Consider the following 22,256-nt stretch of genomic DNA (forward strand, 5'->3'; position numbering starts at 1 on the left):
AAAATATTAGGTAATTGGTTGTTATTTCAACCATTTTCCGACACAAAATTTCAACGGATTATATAAATGAAATCACTTTAAAGTTTTAATTTATGAATAATTAGTTTAGAGTTTTAGAAACTCAATTAAGAAATTTAAATTAAATTGCTTTTAAAATTACGTTGATTTTTGTATAATTATTTTTAAATTGAGGCCATAGAATCGGGTCGGGTCGAATTTGAAGGAAAAGTGAGGTCGGTGTCCAAAACCAAGACGTGTCGGATAAAACCGAAATACCACCTAAAGCCTGAAAACAAAACCACGTCCGCCGCTCACGGCGGCGCTCTTTGTTTTCCCTCTTTACAACCACCAATACCACCATCCCACCGCCACCTGCCACTTTCCTTTTTCTACCATCTCTAAACCGAAGTTTTCCATTTCCACTTTTGACCCTCTCCTCTTCCACCCAATCACCAAATAAGCTTATGAAAATAATATTAAATTAATAAAAATACTCCAAATTTTATACTTTTATTTTAAAAATACTTTAAAATGGAAATACTTTAAATTTGAATCTTAAAAAAATGGGATGGAAATACTTTATTTAAAAAATAATAGTGTTTCAAAAATACGTTTTAATCTTTTTAAAAAGTTAGAAAATTACAGTTTAAAAAATATTTATGAAATTTTAAAAGAAACATTAACGCCCTCTACTTTATAAATAAATATTAAAAAAAAAATTAACGTTTATATATAGATAAAAATCCTTTATCGATACCTCATAGATCATTTCCAACTTTTTATAATATTAATTTCGCCATGTTAACGAATTTAATTTAAGTGTTTTTAAAGTTAAAAAAAAATTAAGAGTATTTAATGAAATTTTTGAAAATTTAAAATTATTTTTTAAACATTTTTATAAGTTAAATAGTTTTTAAAAAAGTTTTAAGGCTTTTTTTTTTAAAGCAAATTATTTAAATATAATGTTTTAAAATATTATTGAAACAGGTACAAAATTTAATAATATTTTATTTAATTTAGCTTAAAAAATAAACAAATGGGTTTTAAAAATAATAATAATTATAATAAAAAAAATTGTTAACAATAATATATAGAGGGTGACGATCTCCAATTTTTAATTCCATCTATAGTTTTCTTTTTTTAAAAAAAAAAATAATCAAAACAATTATTTAATTTTATATTTTAAAAATAGTTTTCTTTAATTTAATTTAATTTTTTAAAGAAGAAAAGTAAAACCGGACTCCTGGACAAAGTGGGACGGCTCAACCGATGAAGGGCAGAAATGTAAAATCAATACAAAAGATCCGTTAGTTGATTGTCACGTGCAAATGCTGAAAAGTGCGTGGCGAGGCACCTTTCTCGCTGCTTCCGCCCTCCTTAAAAGCCCTAACCCTTTCTCGTTTTCGTATATCCCATTCGCCATTTTCTCTTCTCCGAAAGCTCCATTTTTGTTCTCTTTCAGAACTCATCCAACATGTCTTGTTTCAGAGGCAAATACGCTGGTAATTGCCACCATCTCTTCTTCTTCCACCAGCTTTTTCCTGCATTTCATCTCTCATATATCCGATCTGAATTCTGTTGCTTCTTCCTTTCTATTTCCAGATCTAGTGTTGCATGTTTTATTTACTTACATTTGTTTTCTCGATCTATTTGTTTGTTAATTGGATCCGGAATGATCTGCTTTTTTGGTATTTTGATTCATTGTTTTCGCTTTTCGTGATGCTGAACTCATGCTTTCTAGCACAATATATCATTTGATGAGACGGGAAACTATGTTAATTGTCTGTTTGGCACCAGATTTAGACGTTTTCTTTACGTTATTGTCTTAATTTCTCGATTTCCTGAAAGAATAGCTGTTGATTAGATCGACAGGGTAGCGGTCCAGATCTATGTTTTTGAGGTTTGTTCTCCGTTAAATACGAAATGAATCCATGGATAACTACAAACTTCTCTTACCTTCACCGAAACTAGTATATACCAGTAGAACGAAACCAAACTTTGTCTTTGAGTTAATTTGGTGGCTGAGTCGACTGACCTTCTGATTTAAATCTTATGAATAAAAATGGTTATTTCATGTTGAGGTTGTACTTTTTATTTGTGGACCACATTATTGGATTTAGTTTTAACCTGAAGGACAAATTCTCTATTGTACTTTGTGAATCTGCCTCGTGATGTTTTATCTTTGAGTATTTTGCTGCTTTTGTTGTGGAATTCTCGAAGTGACGTTTCTTAATTCTGTTATTTATCATTATTTCCGTATTTTCTTCCATGCAGATGAGCTTATTGCCAATGCTGCCTACATTGGAACTCCTGGAAAGGGAATTCTAGCTGCTGATGAATCCACTGGCACAATTGGAAAGCGTTTTGCCAGTATCAATGTTGAGAATGTTGAAACCAACAGACGTGCTCTTCGTGAGCTCCTTTTCACTGCTCCTAATGCTCTCCAATACCTTAGTGGAGTCATTCTCTTCGAGGAAACTCTCTACCAGAAGACAGCTGCAGGTATCTGATCTATTCGCATGGTCTTTTTTTAATAGTTTGGATTGTACTTTCTGAATCTTATAGACAGACTGATGGTTCTCACTTTTTTTCCCCTCTATTACTTTGTGCAGGCAAGCCTTTCGTTGATGTTTTGAAGGAAGGTGGTGTACTTCCCGGCATTAAGGTTGACGTAGGCACTGTTGAGCTTGCTGGAACCAATGGGGAAACCACAACCCAGGGTCTTGATGGTCTTGCTGGCCGCTGCCAAAAGTACTATGCAGCTGGTGCTCGCTTTGCTAAATGGCGTGCTGTGCTCAAGATCGGTGATAACGAACCATCACAGTTGGCTATCAATGAAAATGCCAACGGATTGGCTAGATATGCCATCATTTGCCAGGAGAATGGTCTTGTGCCCATTGTTGAGCCTGAGATCTTGGTTGATGGTTCTCATGACATCAACAAGTGCGCTGATGTAACAGAACGTGTTCTTGCTGCATGCTACAAGGCTCTAAATGACCACCATGTCCTCTTGGAAGGAACCTTGTTGAAGCCCAACATGGTTACTCCAGGATCTAAAGCTGCAAAGGCTGCACCAGAAGTGATCGCTGAGTACACCGTCCGTGCCCTTCAGCGTACAGTTCCTCCTGCAGTTCCTGCTGTGGTGTTCTTGTCTGGTGGACAGAGCGAAGAGGAGGCCACCGTCAATCTCAATGCCATGAACAAACTGAAGGGAAAGAAGCCATGGTCACTTTCTTTCTCCTTCGGACGTGCTCTGCAACAGAGTACCCTCAAGGCATGGGCTGGAAAGGATGAAAACATCCCCAAGGCTCAGGATGCTTTGCTCGTGAGGTGCAAGGCCAACTCTGAAGCAACTCTTGGAACTTACAAGGGTGATGCTAAGATCAGCGAGGGTGCCTCGGAGAGCCTCCACATCGATAACTACAAGTATTGATGAGTTTTGGCTGGATATTTTGTTAGGGGAGAAAAAAAAGAAAAAGGTTGCGGTATATTGTGTTTGGATTGATTCTCAGGCATCAGAAGAGGTAGCTAGCTCTCATTTCTTCTAATTCATTGCTAATATCAAGTAATGGGGTAGGCATTGGTAATAAAGCATGAGGAGCGTTGCCATGTTAGATCTTTTTTAAACTATTTTTTTTTTTTTTTTCTCACATTTCAGTTGGAACAACAACTGAAGAATATCTTCTGTTTTGTGTTGTAATTTTGCTTTTTTCATTGGTTAATAACACCATTTGTGGGTGGGACTTTTATTTTGCCGCAATTTGAATTTTATAGTAATTTTTCGAGGGTACATTATTTTCAGTTTTTTTTCCTTTTTTTTTTAACATAAGTTTAATGTAGCCCAAATATTATCATGTTGGTACAACAACAATTTATGTCAGAATCTGACGTTGAGGGGTGAGCTTGGTTTCGATGCTAAAGGTTGATTGTGAGATCTCAAATAGGATTGACATCGAAGGAAGCTAAAGGTTGATTGTGAGATCTCAGATAGGATTGACATCGAAGGCACAAGGATGCTAGGTCCATGATCCATGAAGGTGGATTGTGTAATTTTTTTTAGGTGGATTGTGTAATTTTTTTTAGGGTACATTGTTTGCTTTCTTTTAGCATAATGGGTAGTAAGGATGGTTGAAGTGGACAATATCAATATTTGATAGTAGTAACATTAGGTATAGTTGGTATTAAAATTCGACATTGAGCGGTGAGCTGGGGTAGATGGTGAGATCCCGTGATAGTTCGACACTAAACGCGGTGTGTTTGGTGTGTCAAAAATGATGCTTTGGCACTGAGACGGTGTGTGAGATTTTGGCACTCATATGCTTTGGTGGGCCAGTAATGATGTTAGGCTCGAGCAATCTGATTTGTTTGTCAGTTAGGCTCGAGCAATCTGATTTGTTTGTCATTTTTTTAATAGATGTGTTTTAAAACTGAAAAAGTAAAAAAAAAATAATAATAATAATTAAAGTCGGCGTGGTTTTGATTTATGCTCTAAAAATAGTATTTTTAACACATGGCCCACCAAATACTTTTTAAAAGCAGTAGTTATTTATTTATTTATTTATGGTAATTAGTTTTAAAGAAATAGAATATTAAATTACCATTAATAGTTGTTTGTGTTCTCCATTAATTACCATTAATTACCAAGTTTGACCATTTAAGGGAACATATTTATTGGGATAGCGAAATTACACTTGTGGGCCCCAATCAAGAAGGAAGAAGATGATGAGTCAGCATCCAACAAATAACTTCCATTCTTCAGTTGTTGCCACATCAGAATAATTGAAATGACATGTCAACGTAACATCATGTGGTGGCCCACAAGTTTGAGAAACCAGAAGACTGGTCAAACAAATGTCTGATTCACTACAAATCCCTCGGCCATTTCAGGATTTATGTTATTTTTTAATTTCAGGACCTAAGCTGCCTATTTGTGCCCTTTGCTTAAAAAATGAGCGAGTTCTACCGGACCTTTGCTCTAACAGTATAATTAGAAGTGTTCATATGATTCGAGAACTTAACAATTGTGAATTTGTAACCAATATTACTAATGTGTTATAACGGTGAATGTATTATTTTAAAATAATTTTAAAAAACGACAACAAGTATGTTTTTTTTAAAATCATTTTAAAAAACAGACAACCCAACTCAACTCCTTTCCTACACATTATCCTTATTGTCAATAGCGGATTTGAACCAGTAATACGAGGATTTTCAGTCTTTTGCTATACTAATTGAGCTATACCGGCTATTTCCTTTCCTACACGTTATCCTTATTGTCAATAGCAGATTTGAACCGGTAATACGAGAATTTTTCAGTCCCCCTGTTGTACTAACTAAGCTATTCAAACTCTATTCAAGTTGTTTAGGTCACCAACTCGCATCCCAACCTATGAACGGTAAGATCTCATCTCATTCGAGTACAGAAACTTCTCCCTAGTGTTGTAAAAATCTCAGATAAGTCCAAAAATGACAATATCTGATGAACTAGGTTAGTCGAAGAAGGCTAGTACAACTCCAAATTCCTAACGTTTATAATAATCTTTTAATTGAAAGAGGGATTATTGTAGCATATGATTAATTAAATGAAATGCTTAGATATGAAAGATATGTAATAATATACATCAAATATTCATACACCACCACCACCACCACCACCACCACCACCCTCCTCTCCTATATACATAATTTCAACAAGCAAGTTCCACAGCCAATTCCTCCACCAACACACTGAAAATTGCAAGCTCCAAATCCATGGCGGCCCCCCCTCTCCTCTCCTCCTCCTCCTCCTTCTTCCACTCCCCAACCTCCTTCCTTAGATCTTCCTCCACCATCATCTCAATGGTGTTCAATTCCACCACTTCCCACTCCTCCAACCTCTTGCAAACCCTCTGTATAACCTCCTCTCTCGCATCGAGATCGCTTCGTTTCGCCTCTTCTTCCGCAATGAGATCCATGACGAGTTTCCTCATGTCTCGAGGTTGGGAGCTTGCATTGTTTGCAACCTCTTTCACGAAACGTTCGATGTCGTATGCGTTATCCCATTGAACTGACTCTTTGTAGTTTTCTAGCTCTTCTTCTTCTTCTTCCTCTTCCTCTTGAATTATTTTCTCGAGCTCGATCGGGTCCAAGTCGGCAAGTCTCTCGAATCTTCGAAGCTTGTTTAATAGTTGCTGCTTTGTTCCTAATATGTGTAGAAATGGGAATCAGAAACATGGTAAGGAAAATTATGGCTGAGGAGTCTTTACAATACTAAATCTACTTACTTTGGACTGTTGCATAGCTGCATTCCAAATTGTAATCTATGTCCCCGTCCCCGTCCCCGTCCCCGTCCCGGTTGTCACGTCGTTCATCGTATGTGTCGTCGAAGGGACCATCCAATACAGACACGGGACTACATTGCTCCTTATCTTCTTCATCTTCTTCCACCTGAAATTTCTTCAAGCTTTCTTCACTGTTTACTGTTTCATCCTGTACAAACATTCAAACAAAGTTCAAAAGACAAATCCGAATGATGGAAATACGGATGGCATGAAATCCCCTATCATAAGGGTTTTAACCTCGAGGGAAAGCTCAAAAGAGAAAGCCCAAAGAGGAGAATATCTGCTAGTGGTGGGTTTGGGGCGTTACAAATGGTACCAAAGCCAAATACCGGATGATGTGCCAACGAGGAGGCCAAGCTCAAAAGGGGTTGGACACGAGGCTGTGTGCCAGCAAGGACGTTGGGCCTCGAAGGGGGTAGATTGGGGGGTCCCACATCGATGGGAGAATGGAACGAATGTCAGCGAGGACGCTAGGCCCTGAAGAAGGATGGATTGTGAGATCCCATATCGAGTGAGGAGGAGAACGAAACATTCTTATCAGGGTGTGGAAAGTTCTCACGATTATACGCGTTTTAAAAACTTTAAGGGGAAGCTTGAAATAGAAAGCCCAAAGAGGACAATATCTTATAGTAGTGGACTTGGGCCATTACAAATGGTATCAGATTTAGACACAGGGCGATATGCCAACAAGAAGGTTGAGCCCCGAAAAAGGTGAACACGAGGCAGTGCGACAGCAAGGACACTTGGCCCCAATTGAGGGTGGATTAGGGGGTCCCACATCGATTGGAGAAGGGAACGAGGGCTAACAAGAACGCTAGAACCCAAAAGGGATAGATTGTGAGATTCCACATCGGGTGGGGAGGAGAACAAAACATTTTTATAAGGGTGTGAAACTTCTCCCTAGTATACACGTTTTAAAACCTTCGAGGACAATATATGCTAGCTCTGGACTGGGGCTAAGGCCGGGGCCGATACAAATTCTCTACTCAATTCTCCGATCTTACACAATAGAAACTTCAAATAATAAGCCTAATTCAGTCAATTGAGTGATAAGTAGAGCATAAAAACCCCAATCAGCTAATCATTTTGTCAACCATCCAGATGAACTTTCAAGGGTTTAACCAAATAATCATTTGTCTAATCACTTACGATCAAACAAAAGTTGAAAAGAATTGCTCATAAATTCATCCTGCAAAAAACATAATGGGTTTTGTCTGTTTGACGCAAATAGTTTTTCAACCCGACACACTCTCAACTCCACAAAGAAAGTAAAAAAAGGAAAAAACAATCAAAATTGCAGAGATATGCTTAAGAGTACTATCAAGAACACACACTGCATTTAATGTCAGAGTAAATTTTCAAACCTCTTTGTTACGGCGACAAGGAGAGGCCGCCGGCGACAGAAAATCCGGCGTCCGGCAACCATACGAGGGGCTTCGCTGAAGAACAAATCGGAAAGGGCTTTCACAGAAATCTTCCCCTGAATCCACAGATTGGCTACTACAAGAAGTCCCCAAATCCATTGATCTTACTTCTTCGTTGGTTTCCGACCAGAATCCATAGCTAGACCTTCCATTATAAGAACTCGTCTCCCCCTGCGTTATTTTCCTTCTAATGGCGCTTTTTCTATGCCCAAACGACGCTAAATCGCCGCCATTATCACAACCTTCAGTTTCACGGTCAGTGTTGTTTCGATTTCGAAGAGTTAATCTCTTCAAAACCGACCCAAATCGCGCAAGCCCTTGATTCTTAATCTGGGTTTTCTTAGATTTCGCTGTCGATTTCTGTTTATGAATCTTTAAAGCAGCTTCAAGAAGCAACGCCGCCGTTCTAGCCGGAACATGGAGGAAAATCGCATTAGGGCTATTTCTATTTCTGGCCGGCGAACGAAACTCAAACAGGGGAGATTTCCGGAGCTCCGGCGAGGGCTGGAATGATTTAAAACAACCATTTCTGCAAAAATCTCCCCGGAAAACAGAATTTGACGAAATGGGTTTTCGTTTCTTGAGCTGTAAATCAGTTTTAGGCGAAACCCTTTTGAGATCAACGCGTTTGTCGGCGATGTATCTGTTCAAATGGAAGGGCTCTTGATCCTGTTGCAGTAACTCGTGCAAGGGCTTGTGAGGCATCATGAATGGAGGAAATTAGAAGCCAATGGATAGCGATTTTGAAGAGATTGAAGAGGAAGAGGAGAGTTGGGGGATTTAAAAAGGGTAACAAATTTGTGGGATTATAAGAAGAACAGAGGAATTAAGATTAGATTAAAGTGTTAATTGTTTTTTTTTTAATGTATTAATGGAAATTAAATTAGGAAGAGAGTTGTTGAAGAAAGATTCCATGCATTGCTATCCACAGACCACAAGGTACAGCATGCAATTAACTAAATTAAAATAATAATAATAATAATAAATGGAGGCCTTCTTTCTCACTCATCTTTATTTTTTTATGTGAGAGAAAGAAATTTTAATATTAAAAAGATCCGTTTCAGATGTCTATTTACCATGCAGGACCTCTCTTGTTCGGGATGAAAATTTTCCGTCTAACGAGCCAAAATAGATAATTTCTGCTAGCGGTGGACTTAGATTGTTACAAATGGTATCAAAACCAGTCACCGAATGATGCGAGACACTAAATAGAGTAGGGCTAGACTCTCTCCATAGTGGACGCGTTCTAAAATTGTGATATTAACGATGATATGTAACGGGCCAAAATGAACCATTTCTATAAACGGGGAGTTGGACTCTTACAGAGAGAGATTTCTTCCAAGCTAGGTTCTCCCTCCCAATAAATTTATTGTATTATATTATATTTTTAAAAATATTATTAAATTTATTAAAATGTTTTATTTTTGTAAATATAAATTAACTTGGGTACCTACGTTCATAGCTTCCATTTGGACCATGTTTTTAATTCCTCCATTTATATATATATATATATATATATATATGTACATATTAGATGATCGTTTTATAGTACCTTAAACCGACCGCTAACATATATTTTCTTCTTTGAGCTAATACTTTCGAGCTTCACCTCAAGATCGCATCTACTATGGAGAACGACTAACCCTACTCAAATCAGTGTCTCACGTCATTCGATGACTAGCTCTGATATCATTTATAATAGTATTGTTCTTTTTTGGATTTCTGTTCAAGGATTTTCGGTGAAGGTTTTAAAACTCACACTATTATGAGAAATATTTTGTTCCCTTCTCCAACTAACGTAGAATCTCACACAATTAGAGTCGAGTCACACGATTCTATTCCAATGCAGGTCACAATCAAGTGACTCATTTTTAAAATAAAACAAAATCGATACTTTGACATACAAACTTTTACTATACGCTCGATAATTTTGTTTATTTTGTTTATTGTCTCCTCATTTATTTAATGACATTTAAAAGGTTATGAGAAATTGAATTGTTTTTGCGAATGTTGATGAAAATGATGTGTTTTTGTCCTTTCTTAATAAATTTTACATTTTCTATTTTCTATTTTGTATTTCAATGTATCTTAAAAGGAGCATCCCATCAAATTTTGTCTCACTTTTTCGATTTTTTTTATTTATTTTATTTACTTTTAAATACTAATTTCAACTAATTAAACAATAAAAATATTTAAGATGGTGTAAAATAAATATTTTATTATTTAATTGTATCTACTAAATTTTTAAACATTTTTTTTAAATCTAATAAATCTATAATTTTTAAACATTTTTGTATGTAATAATAATAATTCATTTAATATTTTTTAAGTTAATGAACTAAAAATTAATTAATTAATTAATTAATATTATTAATTTTATCTACAATTAAATAGTAAGCGAATTTAGAAATTTCCATTAGAAGACAAAATAGGATTCGATATTGAGGGTCTGGGCAAAGGCAAGTTGTGTGATTTTAAGTTTTTAAATGCAAAAAATAAAAATAAAAACAGAACCAATGGGAGCATTGACACGTGTGATGTTAATTTAATGCAACCGTAAAGGTAATATTGAAGGATAAAAACTTCCTCTTTACTGCTGTCCACGTGGCATTCTTATTATTTGTAAATTAAAAAACTTCCATAAATACTATTTTTATTCAATTATTTTTTTAATAAAGACAAAATTAAAATGTTAAAAGTAAAAAAAAATTAGAGATGTATTAAATTATTTTAAAAATTAAAAAAAGAAAAACTAAATAAACACGTGAAAAAAGAGCATGAGAAGAAGAAGAAATAGGAAAACGACAAAAGGAAGAAACAGAGAAATTGGGGAAAGCCGACAAATGGGCAGCCGGGTCGGATATTTGACCACTTCCAAGTTTTCCCAGCCATTTTGACCTCCATCGTCTCCAAAAATAAATAAATAAACAAATCTTAAAGGATAACATGTTAGGAATAACGACTCTCTAAAATAGTTTATAAAATGGCTCGTGAAAATTAACGGTGAAAGAACCCATCAAAGAAATTGAAATGTCAATGTCGTGGTCTGGTTGTCAATAATTTTTTTTAATATAAAAGAGGTACCCACGTAGACCGTTACTCGATTAAAATCATTCCTCTTTAGGCCCTTCATTAATCATGGTACAGACTCGAATCTTAGTCTGGGTGATTCTCATGGAGTCGATCACACTACTCGAGGGTCGACTTTAAGGGATTTAGTTGACGTTTGAAGCATGATTGAAACAATTATATTTAAAACTATAAATTGAAAATTAAAGTTGTAAACTTTTTGTGCACGAGGAATGGGCGATATGATGAGGGTTGTAGAATTCTATTTAAAGTAAGGTTTAAAGAATTTAAAATAGGGTGGAAAACCGAGTTTTTGCTTTTTATGTGTCGTTTTTGCTTTTAATGTGTCGTTTTTGTCGAGTCAACCACCTCCTTTCCATTTAATAATCATTGCAAATTGGTGCCCTTCTTTTTTTACTTTTACCCCCTTTATTTCATCCCCATCTTCTTACTTTTTACTTTTTTGGTTTAAACTTTTGATTTTTTATCCCGTCGTTCACTTTAGTTGATTGTGTAGATAAAAGTTGATCATGGGTCTTCATTAATATGAGGCAAAAACATGAGCTCTTATGCTCAGAGTAGACAATATCGTACCATTGTAGAGAATCGTGTTAATTCACCACTCGTGAATCGAACCAAGTTCAACCGAACTCAAACCGTGCGGGTTACAAATCATGGAAAGGCAACACATTTGTGGTAGGTAAGAGTGGTTGGGAAGATGATGGGTTTGGGTTGGAGCAGTAACAATATAATGTAAAATATGATTCCAAAATGATGAATTAAATAATTAATAGAGCTACCTTTAACTTTATATCCCCTCATTTATTTATTTCTTTAGCTTTTTATCTTTAATTTGAAAAAGTTGAAGAAGAAGCTTTTATGTTATGATTTTGCCCATCATTTCCAAATTAATTAAATATGTCTTTTTCTTTATTTTTACCACTTTATTATCATAAATAATTTATAATTAATGTTATATGGAATCTTCATCATTAATGGGTGCTACCTTAAATAATATGTGTTTTAATGTCTAATCATTTAAGAATATGGTTTAGTTTCATAATTAAGACAACTAATCATTTCTAAATATAATATTATATTTGAGAAGTGAGAGCTTATCCGACTCTGAGTTCATTTGTAAATTTAATTCTTATAGTTACTGTATTCATTGCATTGAGGCCTTTCATTTTTCTAGTCTCATGTCGGCATGGTTGCTGACCATGCCTAGGATCCCTACAATATTTGTAAGGTGGCCGCTGTGACAGTGTAGGAGGTTGATCGTGAGGATCAATCTAGTCATATCGTCACTTCTGTTCCACAACGACGGTCGATGGAGGGGGTCTTCGAGGTTTTTCACTTATATTACCTTTTGTAGCCTTAGCTGCTCTCAGGGCGACAATAATAGTAGGCACTATTGTCTCGACAGTACTGTGGATTCTTTTGTCCAAACCTAAGACGAACCTTTGCGCTAGTTTTAGTTCGGTGTCAACCAACTCTGGAGAAAATCGTTTCATTCTCATGAATTCCCTTGCATATGTTGTGATTGAACGTCCTCTTTTAGTCACTTGTGTGAACTTTTGCTGTTTGTGAAGTCGAGTTGCCCTTGGGTAATATTCTGCCCAAAAGCCATCCTTAAATTCCAACCACGAGCTTACACCTCCTTCGAGACTAAGAGCCTCGCAAGTGGACTCTTACCGTAACTCTGCATCGCCTTGGGCAATTCATCAACCTAAGCACTAAGCACTGTCTCTTTTCACATCAACCACATACGGTTGGATCCTCTGTAGTCCCATTAAAGGTACGAGGGTCACATCCCTGAAGTCTCATAGGTATCTTGTGTTTCTGATTAATGGCGAAGTGTTAGTTTGTTGAGTAGTTGCAACTATTTGCATAACCGTTTGTCATGATTCGCATATTAGAGCGGTTGTGGGATCTAGTGTGACTTGAGGCACCCTGACAGTGGGGGTGGCATCGCTTTATTAGGTCGATTTATCGTGGACCAAACTTCTTCTACCCCTAACAGGGGGGTCGTCTTCTATGCCCTCTTCCTCGACCTCTAGGTGTCATAATCTCTATTGAACACATAACGTACTAAGTCTATAACACTCAACTTGTATAATTACATATATGACATACTCTTCTCAACATGCAAACATAATAACATAACATGCTAAACTTTGGATTATCATAATCGATCAACAACATACAACATTTAACAAAGGCAGTTATTATTTTTAAAAATCATACCTAAAAGTGACGGTATATCTATTAAAAGACCATGAAATTAGCCGGTCTACAGAATCTAAAAACCTAATGCTCTGATACCAATTGTAATACCCCTAATTTTCTTACTTACATCAAAGACGTCACTACATGCATGATTTTAATAACATATACGAAAATCTAAATAAAACGTTTCAAAAGAAGATATAGATTTATACGCTTAATTTAAAACAAGAAATAGAAATAATATCGTCAAAATAAAACCTTAGCATAATCTTTGAGCACGAAAATGAAAAGCCACCTCTGAAACTACTAACTGAAAACAATGCATATTACCGTCCTATCTTAACTCCCATGGTCATTCTTGCATTCACTGTCATCGGTGACGTTTTACCTTTACCTAAAAATTGTTGAGTCATAAGTTGAAATAGACCAGAGGGAGATGATGAGGTGTAAATAAAAGTTTAATAATAATTTTTTTAAAAAAATTTAAAGATATTTTAACTTTTCTAAAAAAGTTTAAGCACATTTTTTTTTTTTTTAATAATTAATTTACCGTTTGGAAGAGAGTTGATTGAGACGGTCAAAATGGGGGGTTGGAGAAGGGACGTCATTTAGTTATTGAATTCCACGTGTAAAATGGAAGACGACATCGTTTTATCAGAAATGGTCGGACTTTTGTCCCCTCTTCGCTTTTACATAGGATTCTAAATTGCAATGCTAATAAGAGAGAGACATAAAAGTGTTGTATTTGGATCCTCTTTTCTTCTATTCCCATAAACTAACACGGGTCTTTTCTACTTACTTTATCCTCACTCACATGTTTCTCAGTAAAAATTTTCAGAAGTAACCTTTCGTACGTACACAGAGATATCTATTTATCCGACAGAACTAGGACTTCGTGGAAACCTGTCCAGAATGAGATGGGGAATCCCCATTTGATAAACGGGGTAAGAGACGAGAATTGTGTTCCCTACCATAATCCCGCTTTTTATACCTATAAAAACAAACAAATATATATAAGTTCTCTAGACTTTATTTTTTCAAAAATGTCTCGATCCATTGTTTTTAACTATTTTTTTTTTTTAATTTTCATATTCTTTATCGGACTAAATAAGAGAAGATCGTGAACAATATTATACATTATTATACGCTATATCTACATTTGTTTGAGGGGCACATTCAATGAATCAAATAAATTGAATGAATGGTGTACAATTAGGTCTTCTTTTAATATATAAATTAAAGAGAGAAAGGACACAAAAAACACCCACAAATCTAAATCATAGGATATGGGAAATGGATTTTCCCACAAATTTTTGGTAAATAAAAAATTAAAAAAAAAAAAGGCATTTATATGAACATTCAAGTATTGGGACAAAATGATGATGCCTTGTGTTGTTTGTGAGCTTCTAAGTAATGGGACCTTGTGGCCCTTTGTCGGTTCTTCTCTCATTTTCTTCTTCATTTCTTGTTATATATATTATTTTGTAGGGCTTAGAACAAACCTAATACGAATAACGAGCATAATTTAATTAGATCAAAGTATTATTTTCCTCTAAATCTCAAATTTTTTTTATGATATTACCTTCAATCGTACTATAATAATAAGTACAATAAAAGATATTATTGTGAGATACCACGTTGGTTGGGGAGGGAAACTAAACACTCTTTATAAGTATGTGTAAATCTCTCCCTACCAGATGCGTTTTAAGATCGAGGTTGACTTGAGGATAATGATATGTAATGTTCTAAAACGTCTAATATTAGCTAAGAATGAGTTTTAGTGGTTCTAATTATTGTCATTCTTAGAATATTTTACATAATTTAAATTTAGAATGGATGGTGTTTTATTTATAATAATAATAAAAAATAAAAATGAAAAAAAAAACTCATTGTAATGGCAACACAAAGAACACGATTTATTATGTTTAAGGAGTAGTTTGTTTATTAATATTATATATATTTTTTTTTATAAAATTGATTATGTTCACATCTCAAAATATCAACGAGAGAGAATCTTTTGACAAACCACTTTAATTAAAAGAGACATGTCGTGCCAAAACACACTAATATATTTTCTCCTTTATTTATTTTTTTAATAACAAAACATAAAGAAGCCTTTAAAAAATAAATGAACAGTTCTTGGTTGAGGATTCAAATAAATGAATTGTAACCCTACCCAATTGGAGTAATTAATTTGTAAAATCATAATAAGATTTAATGAGCCTAATTTAGTGGTAAACTAACACGTACTCTCCATTAACATATCAAAAATTTGAAACTCTTATTCCAAGTATCATTTAGTAAGAGTATACATAAGTCACGAGTCAGGTTGAGGTCATTTTTTATTTTCTTAATAAAAAGTAGGAACGCACGTCGTGTAAAGGAAGAAGAAGAATGAAAGAAGTAGAGAGTAGCTTCTTCACGTTAGTCTCGGTGAGGTGAGGAACGAAGAACAAAAGGAGAAAATGGCAAGTAGCGAGTTGAGTGCGAAAAAGAACGAATATGAAACCGGATGACGAGTCGAAGACAAACTAAGAGGAGTAACTGGCTTGGACTTGGTTTCTAAATCCTCTTCTATTTTTTCTCTTTTTCTTCATGTAATTGGGCAAGGTCAACCCAGTCCTTTGCACTAAACTCGTACCCAACCCGAATAGGATCAGGCCTTAAAAAAAAAAATCCAACTCAAACCAACCTTGCAAACTCGTACCCAACCCAAATAGGATCAGGCCTTAAAAAAACATCGAGTTCTCAGTTCCTATCATTTAATTTGAAAAAAGAAAAAACAATTATTTAAATAACATTAACACAAATGTATGAACAACATTTAATGTGTTTTTCTCAACAAACAAACAAAAAAAAAAAAAAAAAAAAAAAAAAAAAAAAAAAAAAAAANATATTCAACAAGGTTATAATTAGTCCATAAAATTGGTCTCCATAGTTTTAATTCTAAAAGTATATAAAATCAATTATTAAAATAACTCTAAGACTCCACTATTTATTTCAAAATATAACAACAAAATATTATTTCAAAATAACATAAAACATAAAACAACAAAGAACAAATGGTAGCTAACACATGCAGGAACAAACTAGGGCTTGACCCAATGCAATATTTGGAGTGTAGCCTTTGTTAGGGCTTGCCCCAATCTAACATTTTGTTTTTTTTTTTTTCCAGAGAATTAGGGCCCTATGAGCTGCTTTATATTATATCGAAACCAAATCATCTACCTTTAAAATGGTAATTTGTGTATGAACCGATCCACTCGAGCTCATCAAACAAACCAAAACCGAGGGAAAAATAAAGAAATGGAATACTTTGTATATCAAATTCTATATGTTTTCTAAAGAATGCATGGCAAATGATGAAAAGTTTAAATACAATATATCTTTGTATTAGTTAAAAGCAATACATACATATAAGACAGTGGTTACCCTAAGTTATGAATGTTGGTTCAAGTGAAGTAAACTAAACCAAAATGAAATCAAAATATAAGACAGTGGTTAAAGTAAAACACCCATAATACAGACATAGACAGAGAGTTAAGCACATACCACAAAGGGCTACAAACAGATGAATCAAATTAGGAAGTGTTGTCCACATGCTTACTCAGTTCTTCCAACCTCCTCAGCCTCAGCCTTTCACTTTCACCAACCATCTAATATCATCATAATCACAACAAACAATACCTCTGTGTTCATATTAAATTCAATGTTCCTAGAAGAGAGAATTTCAGAATTTATGAGACTAACCTCCATTAGTTTTGATACTAATTGTACTTTCTCGCTGTTCTTTTCATTGAAGGCATCAAGGGCATCTTTGTATTCTTTCTCCTGTTATACACCACAATTCCAGATCTTAAAAGGTTTCAAAAATGTTTGTCTCTTTGGATTAACTTGTGAGAAAGATTGTAAGAAGAAAAAAGGGGATTACCCTTTTTTGGCATGTTTGTCCTAGTGGTTTTAATTCCTTGTTTACTGCATCAATTCTCTTACGAATCTGTCCGATTTCTTTCCTCATTGGATCCGCTATTGCTTCAAGTTCCTGTTCATGATTCCCTTCAGGCTATTAAATTCTTTATCCAGTCATCCTAACTACTAGTCTACTTGTAATTTAAGGTAATAAAGAATGAAGTACGATTTAGCGGTTGAATTTAGGGGTTTCGATTCGATTTCGGAAAGCGCAAACTAGCAGCAGAAGAATTTCTAGGTCAGATGTTGAATTTCGCAAAATTGAAAAGAATTCCGGAAAGAAATTAGAAATTGATAGCAGTTATTGCAGAGATGAAACAGAGAAAAGAAAAACGAAGAGTTAATTAGTTAGGGTTTATGTGTAAGGAAAGAGAAGACCTCTCGAATGGAAGCCAAACGCCTGTTTTCTTCCTCGACACGGCCGAGTCGAGCTTGAAGTTTCTGCTGAACTTCGGTCCTCATCCGCTCGATCTCCTCTTCCTTCTCCCTAAAAGCCGAAAGCGCCGATTTGGACATCTCTTCATCGTCTTTGCTACTGAAACTAAAATTTCCAGAATTCTGTAACATCAATTGAAGCTGCTGGTGCTGTGGATTTTGCTCCGCCTGCTGCATCTTCAACTTTTTCTCTCGATTTTTTGAGAGGAAGCGTTCTTGTCTCTTTGTTGGTTGTATGAATGAACTATGAACTCCCTTCCCTTTCCTTTCATGGGCTGCTCATTTTTCTTTCCTTTTTGTTTTTTTTTTTTTTTTTTTTTTTTTTATCTGTTCTTCCCCATCTTCAAATTCTGACCCTTGGATTACCTCCGGAAAACGGCCTTTTTGGGGCCAAAAATTAAAAATTTACCCATTTCTATTAAACATTTAATTAATTTCAATTAGAATTTGGAATCCAGATTTGATACGACAGTGTCATCTTGCTCATTCATTATCTTCCACTGACCAACACGAATCCTCCTATAATGTTTTGTCATCCTAAGAAAATTCTTAACAAGTCATCCAATATAGAATTGTTCTGAAAAAGTAAGCTTTTAGCTCTGAATTTGTAGAATTGAGCTACCGAGAAGGAGCGTTGATATGAACCAAGAGACATCAATCATACAATATACTTCAATGAAATGTGAAGAAAATAGTGTTGAAATTATCAAAACATATTTCAATTCATGCCACATTAAGGAAGAACGAAGTTTCATGTTATAAACTTTGGGTATATTACAATTTAGAGTTATTGTATTTCATTAATGTATTTTAAGACTTTTTATTTACGTTAATTATGATCATTGTTAAACTCTTGGACTGTCTTTAATAGTTTCATTTTGAGACTATATAAAGCCATGTATGTTGTATTTGTAAGTAGACTTGAAAACTAGAGTAAAAGAAGCATTTGAGCTTTTCTTTAGCCAATGACTAAGTTTCTTTGCAATTCTATGTAGTTTAGATGGCATGTAGAATCATTCAAGCTCGACATGATCAATCTTGCTTGTGGAGTGATTCGAATCTCAAACAAGTGTTTGAGATATTTGATCAACAAGAATCATTCAAGCTAGACATGATCGATCTTGCTTGTGGAGTGGTTCGAATCTCAAGCAATGGTTCTTGCGTTGAGATATTTGATCAACAAGAATCATTCAAGCTCGACATGATCGATCTTGCTTGTGGAGTGATTCGAATCTCAAACAATGATATTCGATCAACAAGGTAATCCAAATCTTACTTTCCTTGTAGTGATTTCCACATATCAAACGTGTACATTGTTCGTATGAGTAGTAACTTTTAACTCTTTTGAGTCTTTCGTGATCATTCTATTATCAGAATCGCTCACATTCGAATGTGGAAAAGCCTTGACAAGCACGATCATAACACAATAAAAATTAAAAATTCGAACATCTATTTTAAATATTAATAGAAAAGTATTTATATAATTTTTTATTTTTAAATGGGTGATATTAAATCTTATCCTATGAATGTTGGAAGGGTTCTAAGAAATTAAAGTCAACTTCATGTGCTTGGTCGTTGGCGGTTCTCAAGGGTTGTGTTTTTTTTTTTTGTTGTTGCTATTCTATTTCATTTCAGGACCATATTTATGTCATATTACAATCAATACACTATCCTGATGTTAACTAACGTCACAAAAATTACATTTTTGGGCACTGTTTCGTAATTAATGTATTTTGATGTGCTCGTTTTTGTTTTTTGTTTTATACTTTTTTCAGATTTGTCTCCGTCATGAGTTAACTTAAAATGACGTCACATAACTGTAGTACATGTTAGTGTGCTGGTACGTGATTGTTAGTGTGCTGGTACGTGATTGATCGTAATTTCATTTTCAAATATTTTTTTGTGAACATAAATTATTCTCTATATTTTTATCTACTCGTTATATATCGAAATTTAAATATTTCTAACGTGGCAATTTAAATTGAAGTTTTTTATTAAAAAAATGTAAATATTATATCATTGAAAATATATTTCTTATATTTACATTTTACTATTCCCTACTATGTCTTCTTAAGTTATTCAATCACATATCTAGCAGATGAGTTTTGAATCTATGACGATTTTTATTTTATTATCTAGTAGATGAGTTTTGAATCTCTGACCTAATCGAGAAGAGAACCGGACAAAATTCTTAACCGAAAAGGGAACTACACAATAATCTTAACTTAGCACGGGAACGAGTGCCAGCAAGAACGCTAAGTCTCGAAAGGAGTGAACTATGAGATCCTACATCGATTGAAGAAGAAAACGGAGTATTCTTTGTAAGAATGTAAAACTCTTTCCCTAATACACGTGTTTTTGGGAAAATCAACCTTTTCATGAACAAACTTCCCAAGATAATGGCAACCCAATGACTAATGGGTATGAACAGAGCAAGTACATAGTGCAAATGTTCAAATTAGTACAACTCTAGTGTATAAACAGAGTGTCAAAGTGTGTGTAGTTGTTATAATCAGAGAGACAAACTAAGAGGAGAAGAACTCAATCGCCACTCGCACAGCCCCTGCAACCGCAATGCACACACTCGATAACCTTCTCCTCCCTTAGATGCTTGGGAACCCGGCACACGCACGTCGTCGCAAAATTATGATCTCGAGGTTGTATGCATCTTAGACAACACAAACGTTCATAACCAGGCTGCACAACAGAACCAAACTAGGTTTGAGCAGTTCCAAGAAAAGAAAGAGGACCAAGATGACAACAGTACACTTCATCAAGGCAGAAACATATATGAACCGTCCCTTGTGTTCGAAGATTTGAGAAAGGTAAAGGACATCACTGCAACTACTTGATATGAGACTACTACTGACACCGATCGATTCAAAATCATATAAACTGTTAAGTATGTTACGCTCATCCCAACCATTCTTTTGAAAAAGGCACCTAGGTGCAGTGCTGTGTGCCTTGCTTTTTCTTGTACCGTGTACTGCCCTCTATTTTTCTCAATTAATGGGGAAAAGACCTCGGGTTTTCAAATTTTTGGATAGGATGCCTATTTCCCCAAAAAGGTTTCTTACCCAAAGCCTAGCCTACCTAAGCCAATCGCTAGCAGATAGTTATCCGCTTCAGCCTGTTACATATCGTCATCAGCCTCACAATTTTAAAACACGTTTGCTAGGGAAAGGTTTCCACACCCTTATAAAGAATGTTTCGTTCCCCTCTCCAACCGATATGGAATCTCACAATCCACCCTCCCCCCCCCCTTCGGGACTCAACGTCCTTGCTGGCACACTGCTCGGTGCCTAGCTCTGATACCATTCGTAACAGCTCAAACCCACCACTAGCAAAATTGTCCGCTTCGGCCCGTTACGTATTGCCGTCAACCTTGCAATTTTTAAACACGTTTGCTAGGGAGAGGTTTCCACACTTTTATAAAGAATGTTTCATTTCCCTCTCCAACCAACGTGGGATCATCTCACAAAACCCCCATTTCTTCAACTTCCAGCATCCCATACAACAATACTATGTTGTCTTACATTCTAGAAGACTATATGCACCACAATGCATCTTATACTTTAAAAGATACTGATCTAACTTACAACACTTCTTCCCAAAATTACGGCTCAAGTGTTATTTGGTTACTTCATACAACTAATCTAAAACCACCAAGCTTTCAAAACATTCTTTTTAAGTCCCTAGATGTGGCTTCTTTTTAATAAACCAACCAACAAATTTCATTCATCCCTAGACATAACTTCGAACACTTGGCCTACGTAGACACTAACTCTTAAGCAAATGAACAAGATTCATACCATGTCAAGCTTATGTTAAACATTTTACAGAAAACATGAGAGAGGCAAAAAACAAACCTTCTTCCATTTTGCAATTAAGTTACGATCAGCATAGCCTTGGTCCAAACAGAATTCAAACAATTCTTTAGATATCTCCTTCCTTCGATGATAGAGATCAAAGATATAGCGGCTTTTCTGATGCGCAATTTTGAATATAGGCCACAATGTCTCACATTTTCTCTTGCCATCATGTGGATCATTCTCGGCTGCAATCATCAAAAGAGTAAAACCAGCATCAGATTCATAGACCCTAATGAAGAACAACGAAAATATCAACAAACACATGGTAATGAAAGATAGAGAGACCTTCTCTCATCTTAGCTTGCAATTCTCTGAGAGTTGGTTCAATTAGCTCCCATCCCTCCGGATACTTGACACGGTTTGTCTTAATCTTGGGCATTCTTGCTGCAAAATTGTCAAGAAAATACGATAATCAAGTAAAAGTTCTTCCAAACAAGAAGACAGGCACGGAAGCTAATTGAGTACAGAAAAACAAATTCACTAAGAACGTTTAATCGGACTGCCATGTATTTACAAGAGAGTATGATGTCCAGCTTATACTTGAATCAGACTCTCCTTTTCGTTTTACTTCTATCGATAGATATACTGCTCCTACACATATCGATACACAAACCCCAGAAATCCAAAAACCCTAAGACAAAGGGGCAGAACCAAACAGAGAAAGAAAGGGGGAGTTACCTGGGAAATATCCTTGCCCGGTGGGTGATTGAAGACTCCGGACGGAAAGATATTGAGGCCGTCAGAGAGGAAAGGGACAAACCGCGAATCGGAGCGGAGCGGAGCGGAGGCGAGAGAAATGCAAACGAGAGGAATCGGAGCCTGAGGTAGAGACAAAAGAGAGAATTTTGAAATTCTCTTTTAAATTAAAATTTAAAATTTAAAATATATACCATTGAAGTTTTAAAAAAAATTAAAAAAAAAAAAAAAAAAAAAAAAAA

The 22,256-nt window shown here is 35.2% G+C and overlaps 5 protein-coding genes across 5 annotated transcripts in view; 1 reads left to right on the forward strand and 4 right to left on the reverse strand.

Moving 5' to 3' along the window:
* The first annotated feature begins 1,371 nt into the window (after positions 1 to 1,371).
* Positions 1,372 to 3,790, forward strand: LOC111781867 (fructose-bisphosphate aldolase 6, cytosolic-like). The gene is made up of 3 exons (XM_023662594.1): positions 1,372 to 1,502; positions 2,275 to 2,502; positions 2,613 to 3,790. The coding sequence occupies exons 1-3, from the start codon at positions 1,475 to 1,477 to the stop codon at positions 3,431 to 3,433; spliced, it is 1,077 nt and encodes a 358-aa protein (XP_023518362.1). The 5' UTR covers positions 1,372 to 1,474; the 3' UTR covers positions 3,434 to 3,790.
* A 1,785-nt stretch (positions 3,791 to 5,575) lies between these two features.
* Positions 5,576 to 8,562, reverse strand: LOC111781783. The gene is made up of 3 exons (XM_023662481.1): positions 7,685 to 8,562; positions 6,264 to 6,468; positions 5,576 to 6,181 (listed from the first exon to the last, which is right to left on the reverse strand). The coding sequence occupies exons 1-3, from the start codon at positions 8,450 to 8,452 to the stop codon at positions 5,688 to 5,690; spliced, it is 1,467 nt and encodes a 488-aa protein (XP_023518249.1). The 5' UTR covers positions 8,453 to 8,562; the 3' UTR covers positions 5,576 to 5,687.
* Positions 8,563 to 16,402: 7,840 nt separating this feature from the next.
* On the reverse strand, positions 16,403 to 17,745 carry LOC111781028 (uncharacterized protein KIAA1211-like). The gene is made up of 4 exons (XM_023661423.1): positions 17,390 to 17,745; positions 16,974 to 17,084; positions 16,793 to 16,873; positions 16,403 to 16,698 (listed from the first exon to the last, which is right to left on the reverse strand). Exons 1-4 carry the CDS (start codon positions 17,621 to 17,623, stop codon positions 16,624 to 16,626), a joined length of 501 nt encoding a protein of 166 aa, XP_023517191.1. The 5' UTR covers positions 17,624 to 17,745; the 3' UTR covers positions 16,403 to 16,623.
* Positions 17,746 to 19,741: 1,996 nt separating this feature from the next.
* On the reverse strand, positions 19,742 to 22,131 carry LOC111781474 (protein BUD31 homolog 2). Its single transcript, XM_023662085.1, has 4 exons — positions 21,997 to 22,131; positions 21,604 to 21,702; positions 21,316 to 21,503; positions 19,742 to 20,143 (listed from the first exon to the last, which is right to left on the reverse strand). The coding sequence occupies exons 2-4, from the start codon at positions 21,695 to 21,697 to the stop codon at positions 19,988 to 19,990; spliced, it is 438 nt and encodes a 145-aa protein (XP_023517853.1). The 5' UTR covers positions 21,698 to 21,702; positions 21,997 to 22,131; the 3' UTR covers positions 19,742 to 19,987.
* Positions 21,997 to 22,256, reverse strand: part of LOC111781473 (serine/threonine-protein kinase D6PKL1-like) — a 5,282-nt gene continuing 5,022 nt past the window's right edge. Inside the window, exon 4 of the mRNA XM_023662084.1 lies at positions 21,997 to 22,137. The gene's annotated coding sequence lies outside the window, so the exon portion shown is untranslated. The remainder of the gene's footprint in view (positions 22,138 to 22,256) is intronic.

Source organism: Cucurbita pepo, chromosome LG19 (assembly GCF_002806865.2).
Source record: "Cucurbita pepo subsp. pepo cultivar mu-cu-16 chromosome LG19, ASM280686v2, whole genome shotgun sequence".
Taxonomy (NCBI): Eukaryota; Viridiplantae; Streptophyta; class Magnoliopsida; order Cucurbitales; family Cucurbitaceae; genus Cucurbita; species Cucurbita pepo.

Coding starts and splice junctions, on each gene's coding strand:
- LOC111781867 (XM_023662594.1), top strand. CDS start 1,475: ATGTCTTGTTTCAGAGGCAAATACGCTG. Junction 1,503..2,274: donor TTTCAGAGGCAAATACGCTG/GTAATTGCCACC, acceptor TCTTCCATGCAG/ATGAGCTTATTGCCAATGCT. Junction 2,503..2,612: donor CTACCAGAAGACAGCTGCAG/GTATCTGATCTA, acceptor TACTTTGTGCAG/GCAAGCCTTTCGTTGATGTT.
- LOC111781783 (XM_023662481.1), bottom strand. CDS start 8,452: ATGATGCCTCACAAGCCCTTGCACGAGTTACTGCAACAGGATCAAGAG. Junction 6,469..7,684: donor CTTGTCGCCGTAACAAAGAG/GTTTGAAAATTT, acceptor ATGTTTGTACAG/GATGAAACAGTAAACAGTGA. Junction 6,182..6,263: donor CAGCTATGCAACAGTCCAAA/GTAAGTAGATTT, acceptor TACACATATTAG/GAACAAAGCAGCAACTATTA.
- LOC111781028 (XM_023661423.1), bottom strand. CDS start 17,623: ATGCAGCAGGCGGAGCAAAATCCACAGCACCAGCAGCTTCAATTGATG. Junction 17,085..17,389: donor GTTTGGCTTCCATTCGAGAG/GTCTTCTCTTTC, acceptor AATCATGAACAG/GAACTTGAAGCAATAGCGGA. Junction 16,874..16,973: donor GACAAACATGCCAAAAAAGG/GTAATCCCCTTT, acceptor GGTGTATAACAG/GAGAAAGAATACAAAGATGC.
- LOC111781474 (XM_023662085.1), bottom strand. CDS start 21,697: ATGCCCAAGATTAAGACAAACCGTGTCAAGTATCCGGAGGGATGGGAG. Junction 21,504..21,603: donor GCAAGCTAAGATGAGAGAAG/GTCTCTCTATCT, acceptor TGATGATTGCAG/CCGAGAATGATCCACATGAT. Junction 20,144..21,315: donor TAATTGCAAAATGGAAGAAG/GTTTGTTTTTTG, acceptor TCTGTTGTGCAG/CCTGGTTATGAACGTTTGTG.